An 11,081-nucleotide genomic window follows, 5' to 3' on the forward strand; every position below is an offset into this window, starting at 1 on the left:
GAGCCAGAGAGAGAGAGAGAGAGAGAGAGAGAGAGAGCCAGAGAGAGAGAGCCAGAGAGAGAGAGAGAGAGAGAGAGCCAGAGAGAGAGAGCCAGAGAGAGAGAGAGAGAGAGAGAGCCAGAGAGAGAGAGCCAGAGAGAGAGAGAGAGCCAGAGAGAGAGAGACAGAGAGAGAGAGAGAGAGAGAGAGCCAGAGAGAGAGAGACAGAGAGAGAGAGAGAGAGAGAGAGCCAGAGAGAGAGAGACAGAGAGAGAGAGAGAGAGAGCCAGAGAGAGAGAGACAGAGAGAGAGAGAGCCAGACAGGTTTTTACAACTCATCAACCTGAAGAACAAGTTTATATTGAAGTGTGACGTTGATGGTGGATAAACAGAACTGGAGGACGAAAACACAAAATGTTGAACTCACAATACTCGTCTTTGCACGTGATCGGTCCAGTGGACTCGGACGGAGCGCTGTGGACACCGGCGGCATTCTTGGCGATGACCCGGTAATCGTAGGTCTCGCCCTCGCCGAGGTTGGCGACGGTGAAGTAGTTCTCGGTGATGGTGGTGTAGTTGCACTTGAACCAGCGGTTGTCGTCCCACTCGTCGGCGCTGTAGACCTTCCTCTCCACCACGTAGCCCATGATCTTGCTGCCGCCGTCGTTGAGCGGCACGGTCCAGCACAGCGACACAGAGGACCGGCTGATGTCCGTCACCTCGGGTTTACCGGGAGGATCTGAGGGAGCAGAACCTCGTCACTGGACTTTCACACAAACACACTCTGGTTCGGCCCTGGTCCTGGTGACAGATCTCTGGACTGGTTTCTTATGGAGCCAGTTGAGTGACATCAAACAAAAAGGATTACGGCTGAAACAGACCAAATTCAACACAAACACACAGGAAACGGGTGTCATTCCTCACCGACGGGGTTGAGCGCCACCACGGGTCTGGACGCCTCGCTGGCCTTGCTGAGTCCGGCGATGTTCATGGCATACACCCTGAACTGGTACTCCAGGCCCTCGATCAGGTTGGACACCTTGTAGTGGCACTCCAGGCAGGGCAGCTTGTTCTCGCGCACCCACAGGATGGTGTTCCTCTCCTTCTTCTCGATCCAGTACCCGGTCACCTGGCTTCCGCCATCGGCGTATGGAACGTCCCATTTGATGCTGATGGCGTTGGCCGACACAGAAACCACGTCTGGACGAGTTGGTGGACTTGGAGGAACTTTAAAAGGAAACAAGGATTTGGATTATTATTCATGAAGTGGAACAATTAGTTCCATTGAAATGTGCTGCGCCAGGAGAAAAACTTGTGTTTTCATACAGAACTCACCGTACGGATGCTCGATAACCACTGCGGCCGACTCGATGGACTTGCTGACTCCGAACTTGTTCTCGGCACACACTCTGAAGGTGTACTCCATATATTTAGTCAGATGTGTGACTCTGATGGTGGTTCTCATCACGCTGGAGTTGACCACCTGCCAGGAAGCAGAACCAGATTCTCGTTTCTCTACGATGTAGTTGGTGACCTCACTGCCGCCGTCGTCGGACGACTCGGACCACGACAGGCTGCAGGATTCGGAGGAGACTCCCGAGATCTCCAAGGGCCCTGTGGGCGGACTCGGTCTGCCGACAACCAGCACGGTCACGGTGAAGGTCTTCACACCTGCGGCGTTCTCCAGGATCAGGTAGTACTTGCCGCTGTCGCTCCTCTTGCTGTCTTTCACAATCAGAGTGGTGGTCTCCTTGGAGGTCCTGATGCAGACTCGGTCCGTCTCCTTCAGCTTCATCTCCTCCAGCTTCCAGGTGACCTTGGGCGCCGGCCTGCCACTGATTGGAATGTCGATGGTGAAGGTGTTGGACAGCTTGCAGGTGATGAGCTGGTTGGTGATGCTGCTGAGGTCCGCCGTCGGTTCAATGCGAGGCTCTTTGATGACCACGGAGCTGAAGGTGCCCTGAGGCTCACTGACACCGGCGTCGTTTCTGGCCTTCACTCTGAAGTCGTACTCTGTGTTCTCCATCAGACCGTCCACCAGCATCTTTAGAGTCTTGGGCTCCCCGGCTAGGATCCAACGGTTGGTGCCTTCAGCTCTGAACTCAACGACGTAGCCTCGGACTCTGCTGCCTCCATCATGGTCTGGTTTCAGCCAAACCAGTGAGGCGGTGGAGCTGGAAGTGTCGACAACATCCAGTCGTTTGGGCGGTGCGGGAACTTCTGTTGCGGTGACAGGCTCCGTCATCTCGTGAGCTTCTCCTTGGCCGTACTGGTTCACTGCAATTACCCTGAACAAATATGGCACGCCGATCTCCAGACCAGTGACCCTGATCATCTGGCGAGAGCACTTGGTGCTAACTTCCTGCCAGGCAAGGCGGCTCGCCTCACGCTTGTCCACAATGTAGTGATGGATTCGAGAGCCGCCGTCGTTGGTAGGAGCGTCCCACATCAGTGTCAAGGCTGCGCAGGTGACGTCTTTGAAAGTGATGGCTCCAGGAGGCCCGGGAGTGTCCAGCACTTTGACGGTGAACGTGATGGACTTGCGACCGCTGTTGTTCTCCAGGAAGAGGGTGTATTTGCCGGCTTCGTACCGGGTACAACCCTCGATGGACAGAGTAGAAAATGTATCGGTTGTGTTGACGTCAGCCATGACTGGAAGCTCACCATCAACCTTGGACCAGGTGGCGAGGGGCGCCGGCTTTCCTCGGAAAGCAATGTGCAGCGTCACATTGCCGCCGTTCTTCACGATGTGCGTTTGCTTAAAGTTGGCGTCAATGTCAATCTCAGGAGACGTGAGCCTGTCCAATGCCTGGACGGGGTTCGGCGTCACCGAGGCTTCTCCCTCTCCTGATCCATTGACGGCGCTGACCCTGAACTTGTAAAGTTCTCCGGGAACCAGGCCCTTGGCGGTGTAGCTGGTGTGGATACAGATCTGCTTGTTGACTCTGTGCCACTCCTCCAGGCTGGCCTTACACATTTCGATGTTGTAACCGATGATTTCCATGCCGCCGTCAAACACGGGCTTGGTCCATTCCACGGTTACCGAGGACTTGGTGGAGTCGACGACCTGATGGAGAAAAGTTCAGAGTTCATGTTCTGACTGAAGTTACTTCTGCAAAAAGCGACTACCAGAACAAGTGAAGGCTGGAACGGCGGTAATGGCTGTTTAAACACAAAAGCACCGGTTTGAACCGGTTTCTGGCTTCGGTTTATCGACAGAACCTCTATACCCCTACCTTGATCAGAGTGGGAGCGCTGGGAGGACTTGTTGGCTCTCTGGTCTTGAAGAGCCTGGAGGTGCTGCTTGCCGGTCCAATGCCGGCACCATTTTCAGCCATGACGCGGAACTCGTACTCATTTCCTTCAGTGAGCTTGGTGACGCGATGCCTCAGCTCAGTGATGGTCCGTTTGGAGGAAACCTTCAGCCAGCGCAGACTCTTCTTCTCCCTCCTCTCCAGGATGTAGTGCTTGATCTCGTTGCCTCCGTCGGACCTGGGCCTGGTCCAGCACAGGGTGATACTGTCTCCAGTCACATGGGTGGCGTCAGGGGTACCGGGGGCTTCTGGTACAGCTGGAGGGCACAGACGACAATGAGATCATGGTTCGGTAAAATCTTTTGGTAACCAACAGCACAACCTCAGAACTCTCAGTGGACTTACTATACTGCATCTGTGCCACAAATGGATCAGAGTCGAGCGGTTTGCCCACGCCGAACTTGTTGACCGCAGAGATCCTGAACTGGTACTCGTTGCCCTTGATGAGGTTAATGGCATTGTAGGAACAAGCTTCACATTTGGAGGTGACCAAGGCCCAGGAGATCCTCGACGTCTCCCTCTTCTCCACCACGTAGTGGGTGATTGCAGCACAGCCATCGTTCTCCGGTGGGTTCCACCACACCGTGCACTTCTCAGCAGTGATGCCAGTAAAACGGATGGGACCATCAACGGGTCCGGGTGTATCTGAAAGGAAGCAGAAATCATCACTGACACTAAGAGAAAGCTTCAAATCTGTTTGGTCAATCAAAGTGTCTGTCGTTGTCTTGGCTCACCCACCTTGCACTCTGACGTTCACGTCAGCCTTCCTGGTGCCGGAGCTGTTTTTAGCCTCCACAGTGTAGATTCCACGATGGTTCCTGTTGGCGTCGCGGACGAAAAGGTTGCTGGTGCCAATGCCGGTGGTGATCTCCATGTCGATCATGATCCTCTTGTCGATCTCTTTGCCGTCCTTGTACCAAACGATCTGAGGAACCGGACGTCCAGTGATGCGGCAGCTGAGCTTCACGTTCTCGCCGGCCTTCAGAGTAGCCACTTGGTCTGGAGACCACTCGATCTCTGGAGAAACTGGAGAGGAAACACATGACAGACCAGTTTATTAGAAAACTTGTTGAGGATGAACTTTGGCCAATAGCTTCGGGCTGAAAACACGTACTGCTTTCGTCTTTGGTCATGATGTAACCAGAAGAGTTGGATGGTGGACTGACTGTACCAACAGCATTTCTGGCGATCACTCTGAACTCATATCTGTCTCCAGGAGACAGGCTGGTGATGGTGAACTGTGTCTCGCTGATGTCTGTGAAGTTGCACCGCAACCATTTGCTTCTGCCTTGGCGCCGCTCCACGCTGTAGGCCACGATCCTGCTGCCGCCGTCTCTCTTCGGAATCTCCCACTGCAGGGTGACCGAGTCTCTGGTGGTGTCGATGCAGACCGGGGTACCAGGCGGATCTAATGCAAGTGAGAAGCAACATGACAGCTCAGTTTCTAGCAAACAAAACATTTACCCTTAAAAATAAGGAATGCTTTAATGAGCAAGAAACCTTACCAACTGGAGAGATCGCCAGGGCGTGTTTGCTCTGTTCACTGACGGGACTGAGTCCAGCGTTGTTCTCGGCATAAACTCTGAAGGAATACTCCAGCCCCTCCAGAAGGCCGATGATCCTGTACTCTCTGTTGGAGATGATGGTGGTGTTCACCTTCTGCCACAGAAGGCTGTTCCTGTCCTTCTTCTCCACGTGGTAACCAAGAATGGGCGAGCCTCCATCGAAGTCAGGGGCGTCCCAATTGATGGTCACACCGTCACTGGTGACGTTGTACGCCACTGGCTTCCCGGGAGAGCCGGGAGGCTTGTACTGATGCTGAGCAACGACTTCCGGGGAAGTGAGCTGCTCACTGACTCCGTACTTGTTTTCAGCGCGGACTCTGAACTGGTAATAGGTTCCCTTGACCAGGTTGGGGATCTTGAAGCTGGTCCTGACCACACTGGAGCAGACCATCTTCCAGTTGGCCTGCGAGGTTTCACGTTTCTCGACGCTGTAGCACGTGATCTCCCCGCCACCATCTTCCTTGGGCTCGTCCCAAGAAATAATGATGCTCTGAGCTTTGATCTCATCAAAGCGAATCGGACCAACAGGCGAGGAGGGCGGACCAAGAGTGGTCACGTTGATGTCATAATAGTTCTTGACCACTCTGTTATCCAGCACCAAGGTGTACTGACCGGCATGTTCCTTCTTGACTCCTCTCACTGTGACGGAAGTCTTGTTGTCGGTGGTCCTGAAGCGAACCTTCTCGCTCTCTTTTAGAGGAAGGTTGTCCTTCAGCCAGCTAATTGCAGGTCTTGGTTTGCCCTTGAAGGGCAGCTCGATGTGGATATTCTGACCGATACGAACAGGAAGTTCCCCGTTGGGGTAATCAACCAGGTTGGCTTCAGGTGGGATGATGTAGTCCACCACCGTGATGGGACCGACTTGAGAGAAGTCACTGGGGCCTTTCTCGTTTTTGGCAAACACTCTGAAGTCCATGATGGTGTTCTCCCTGAGTCCGGTCACCTCACAGGTACAGCGCTTGCACGTAGCACCTAAACTCCAGTTCACCTCTTCCTGGGCTCTCTTTTCGATGATGTACTCTGTGATGTGGCTGCCGCCGTCGTGGTCTGGTCTGGTCCACTGCAGGGTAACGGAGGACTTTGTGGAATCGACCATAACCAGGTCTTTGACCGCTCCTGGGGTTTCTGTCGCTCTGACTGGCTCAGCAGTCTCACACGTGTCGCCCACACCAAACTCGTTCTCGGCAGACACTCGGAAGAAGTACGCAATGTCCTGCTCCAGTCCCGACACCTTGTAGCTCGTGTTGAGGCACTCGGCAGTGATCACCTGATACGCCTTCATGGTGGAGCCCTTCTTCTCCACGATGTAATTGGTGATGGGGGAGCCGCCGTCGATGACGGGAGCCTCCCAGCTGAGGGTCAGCTTGCCTCTTGTTACGTTTTTCACCATCAGTTTCTGGCAGGTGGACGGACTGTCTTGCACCTTCAGGGAAACAGTGACGATCTTTGGCTCTCCCACGCCGTTCTCGATCTCCAGCACGTACTTGCCACAGTCATCGCGGGTCACCTTGGGTATGAGGAGAGTGGTAGCTCTCTCGCTGCTAGTTATGGTGAAGCGGTTGTCGCCAGCCATATTACGGTCTCCACGGCGCCAAGTGACATTGGGGGCGGGGCGCCCCTTCAGAGGAATGAACACGTTCACATCACGGCCCGCCCTGGCTGTGTACTGTGTTGTCATTGGAACATCCAAGTCCAAATCAGCTTCCTCTGTTAGAAAGGACAAAAATATGGAAATGAAATGCGAATCACGTGACATCTATAGATAATTTTCCTGCGACGCTAAACAAATGACCTTTTTACATGAATACTAACCCAAGACGTCCTTGGCTTGCACCGGCTGGTACATCTTGATGTCTTCTCCTCGGCCCTTACTGTTCACCGCAAAGAGTCTGAAGAAGTAGTACGTTCCGGGTTTGAGATGGGACACCACGTACTCGCAGGCCTTGACCTGTGGGTTGATCGTCACCCATTCTTTCTCTTCCGAGTTCATCTGGTCCAAGACGTAATGTGTGATCTCACTGCCACCATCGTAGACGGGCTTCTCCCAGCCGAGGGTGATGGACGTCTTCGTGGAGTCCACCACACGTAACTTTGACGGCTCGCCGGGGAGATCTGGAGAAGACGGAAGGAATGCGGTTCAGTGGTTCTATAAGATGACATCAAAGAAACTTTATTTGGTTGTGCTGACGACAATGTGAAGACATACCGATGGGGTCGTACGCCTTGTAGAGGTCAGAGGCCTCCGAATAGTTTCCGGCACCGGCCTTGTTGACGGCACACACTCTGTACTGGTACTCGTTGTTCTCCACCAGGTTGGTGACTTTCTGTCGGGTGTCCCTGATGGTTCCCTTCACCACCTGAGCAAACAATACAAAACATGGTGGTAAAGGAAGGAAGGTGGTCGGAGTGATAGGGAGGGGGGTGGACAACAACCAAACAAACCTTGAACCACTGCAGACTCTTCTTCTCTCGTTTCTCCAGGTAGTAGCCATCAATGTCGCTGCCTCCGTCCAATGCTGGGCGCTCCCAGATCACCGTCATGGTGGACTTGGTGATCATGGAGACTTTAGGTTTGGACGGCTCGCTGGGAGGAACTGTGCAGTACGAAAACAACCGAGACTGATTAATCGTCACTGTTCGCTGTTATGGAAATCACAGACTACCAGGGACTCACTTACCGAAGGAGTTCCTGGCGACAATCGGGTTGGACTCCAGTGGGTCTCCGATGCCGTACTTGTTGACCCCGCGGACTCTGAAGATGTACTCGTTGCCCTGGATGAGTCTCTGCACGTTCACGATGCAGTCGACCAATTTCTCGGAGACGATGGACCACATCACCCTGCGGGTCTCCCTCTTCTCCACGATGTAATGCATCACCATGGCGCCGCCTTCGTCGGCGGGAGGCGACCACATGATAGTGACGTTGTCGGCTGTCACCTTCTTGAACTGAATCTCTCCGGCGGGGGGGCCCGGTTTGTCTGGTGAGAGTTTTAATGGGCATCAGGGTCTCTACCTTACACCAGGAAATGTTCAGTCGCCTTCATCAAATGTATAAATACCTTGAATGAGCAGCCTGACGACACCGCACGCAGACCCCAGCGAGTTCTTCACCCGGACCTCATAGGTTCCAGAGTTCAGACGAGTGGTTTCCTTCAGGAACAGGCTGGTGGACTCGAATGTGTGCTTGAAGGAGAGCTGTGAGCTGACCTCCAGCTCTCTGCCGTCCTTGAACCACTCAATGGTGGGAGCCGGTTTGGCCGTGATGTTAAACTTGAGTTCCACGTTGGATTCGGCCTTGTACTTGACTTCACTGAGGTACTCCTGAGGGATCTCCACTTCTGGAGCGCCTAGAGACAAGATCAGAAGCCAAACGGTGTTAAAGGTGTTGTAGGTGGAACTGGGTATGGCACGTCCTTCTTTCTAAATCATCTGCACTCAGACCTACCATAGGTGTCCACGCAGGTGGCCGGGCCGGCAGTCATTGACGGGTTGCTAATGGAGCCGACGGCGTTTCTGGCCATGACTCTAAACTCGTAGGACACGTCCTGCTTCAGGCCGGTCACGGTGAAGCGGGTGTCCGTCACCTTGGTGAGGTTTGCTTTGGTCCACTTGGGACTGACGTCCTTCCTCTTCTCAATGAGGTAGCCGGTGATTGGGGAGCCGCCGTCGTAGCTGGGCTTCTCCCAGGCCAGGCTGATGGAGTGTTTGGTGATGTCACTGATGCGCAGGTTGATGGGCGGCTCTGCAAGTACAAGAGGAGATAAAGTTATGACTTATTTAACGTATTTAATTGTCATGCAAACTTCACCCCTTACGCAGTTTTTACATAATCAGCCTCAATGCCTGCACACACACACACACACACACACACACACACACACACACACACACACACACACACACACACACACACACACACACACACACACACACTCACACTCACACACACACTGCCTGAAGCCACGCCCACTTCCACACATGGACATGGACAGTTGGATCTCGCCACCGTCCTCTCAGTAAATTCTGATTTTTAAGCCACTCACCACAGGCGTCGATGGCCAGGACGGCGTCGGACACCTTGCTGAACGCACTGATTCCTGCGGCGTTCTCTGCTGCCACTTTGAACTCGTAGATGAGTCCGGCGTTGATGTTGGTGACCTTGAAGTGCGTGGCGCGGATCACCATGCGGTTCACGCGCTGCCACAGGATGCTGTTCTTGTCCTTCATCTGGAGGTGGTAGCCGAACACATGGCTGCCTCCGTCCGACTTGGGCTCCTTCCAGGCCACGGTGACGGTCTCCCTGGTGACACCGGTGATCTCTGGCGTTGATGGAGCTTCTGGGGTAGCTGGTGGAGTAAAAGACAGTTAGAATGCGGCCATCGCTACGCTCCCGGTGGATCTGGAGTCGTGTTGCTCTATGAACATGCGATAGAGCCAAGAGAAGCGGTGCTTACTGTATGGCAGGCTCACGGTGACCGTTGGCGAGTCGAGGTGCTCACTGATTCCATATCGGTTTTCGGCCTTGATCCTGAACTGGTACTCCAGACCCGTGGTCAGTTTCATGATCTTCATGGTGCAGCGGGCCACCGCCGACGAGATGTCCATCCAGTTGGCGGTGGTGGTCTCTCGCTTCTGGATGATGTAGTTGGTGATGGGGCTGCCGCCCTCATATGCCGGCGGGAGCCACTTCAGACTCACGCTGTCCTCTGTGACGTCGAACAGTTCCACAGGTCCCAGTGGGGCGCTGGGCCGGTCAAGGACCACGATGTTGACGAAGGATTTTGTGGTCCCGCTGGAGTTGGAGGCGGTAATGTCGTAGCGGCCTGAATCTCCGGCGATGCTCTCGCGCAGGACGATCTTGATGCTGTCGAGCGTGACCTCGGAGTTGAACCTCATCGTAGACTTCAGCATGACGTTGTCCTTCGACAGGCTGACTTTGGGCAGCGGCCGGCCGGTCAGCGGGATCTCACACTTGAGAGTAGATCCGGCCCGGACGTAGACTGTGTTGTGAGGGAAGTCTTTCATGATGATCTCAGGAGATTCTGAGGAACCAAACAGGAACATCAGGAGACGTTAAACCTTCATCCTCACCCTGACCTTCCAAGTCAATAATACATCTCTGTGTCTTACCAAGTTGGTCTTTGACGACCACGGGAGTGACCATCTCCTTGACGTCGCTGAATCCTGCCAGGTTCTCCGCTCTGACTCTGAAGAAGTACTCGGCGTTCTCCCTCAGACCGGACACGGTGAAGTGGGCTGACTTGGACATACCACATTTCACCCACTTCTCCTGGCCTTTCTCCAGAGCTTCCACCAGGTATCCGGTGATCCTGCTGCCGCCGTCCTGTTCGGGTTTGGCCCAGGCCAGCGACACACTCTCCTTGGTCACCTCGGTCACACCCAGCTTCGGCGAAGGGCTTGGCTTTTCTGAACGGAAACGGACAAAATGGGTTTATGGGGGTAAAAGGGTCACCTCCGACATATTGTTTATACATTTAGTCAGATTAGTGAGGGGTAAATCAGTACAAACGTCTCAACAGAAAAGGGCATTAAAGACTTTTAAAGGAGTCATCAGCTGGTTTTCTCACGTCTCCGGTCTCCCTTAAACCGTCTTGAAGTTAATTCTTAAAATTTATTAGGAAAGTGAGTCAAACATGGAGCTCGTTCTGACCCAGTTTCATACTTTTCCACTTCCTGTTGTGAGATTACATAGTGTGCTACGGATGTTAGGGGCGTTTTGATTGGCTGCAGGAACTGTCTATCATGGATAGCATAGCAATAGCATGGTTGTCCTTTTCTTACAAAAAAATAATTGAACTGGTGGAGCTGTCTTCAAACATCCAGCTGCAGAGAAAGGCACCGGAGACTTAAAATGAAATACGGGCTGGTTTGTAAATCCCATGGGGTCAGCGCTTCCTACTACTACTACTTACTAGTCTTGTTAGCAGCTAATGCTAGCAGCCAACCACCGGCGGCTAACCGCTAAATTTACCAGAGGTGATTTACGATATTAGCCTCCTGTGTTGATCACAATCAAAACCTTCTGTCTTGAGGTGCGCCCCCTTGTGGGTGATTCAGGTTGGTTCAAAGAGCCCAAATGAAAAATCTTTCAAACTCCAGATTTTGTGTGTCAACTGAGATGCAACATCAAGAATCATGTTTGAACAAGGACAATGGGATTGTGGGTGATGACTCCTTCAAAATGAAATGAGACCAAATGAAA

General features: G+C 53.3%; 1 protein-coding gene across 1 annotated transcript in view; it reads right to left on the reverse strand.

The window, feature by feature from the left end:
* Positions 1-11,081, reverse strand: part of LOC308119102 (titin-like) — a 218,988-nt gene that overhangs the window by 17,837 nt on the left and 190,070 nt on the right. Inside the window, 17 exon segments of the mRNA XM_080478934.1 lie at positions 407-718; positions 904-1,206; positions 1,315-3,046; positions 3,216-3,550; positions 3,639-3,938; positions 4,032-4,319; positions 4,408-4,701; positions 4,799-6,565; positions 6,671-6,970; positions 7,065-7,215; positions 7,301-7,452; positions 7,537-7,836; positions 7,918-8,205; positions 8,304-8,600; positions 8,902-9,204; positions 9,313-9,900; positions 9,989-10,285. Coding sequence (XP_080335060.1) covers positions 407-718; positions 904-1,206; positions 1,315-3,046; positions 3,216-3,550; positions 3,639-3,938; positions 4,032-4,319; positions 4,408-4,701; positions 4,799-6,565; positions 6,671-6,970; positions 7,065-7,215; positions 7,301-7,452; positions 7,537-7,836; positions 7,918-8,205; positions 8,304-8,600; positions 8,902-9,204; positions 9,313-9,900; positions 9,989-10,285 — 8,007 coding nt within the window.

Source organism: Lipophrys pholis (genome assembly GCF_963383615.2).
Source record: "Lipophrys pholis genome assembly, chromosome: 13".
Classification (NCBI taxonomy): domain Eukaryota; kingdom Metazoa; phylum Chordata; class Actinopteri; order Blenniiformes; family Blenniidae; genus Lipophrys; species Lipophrys pholis.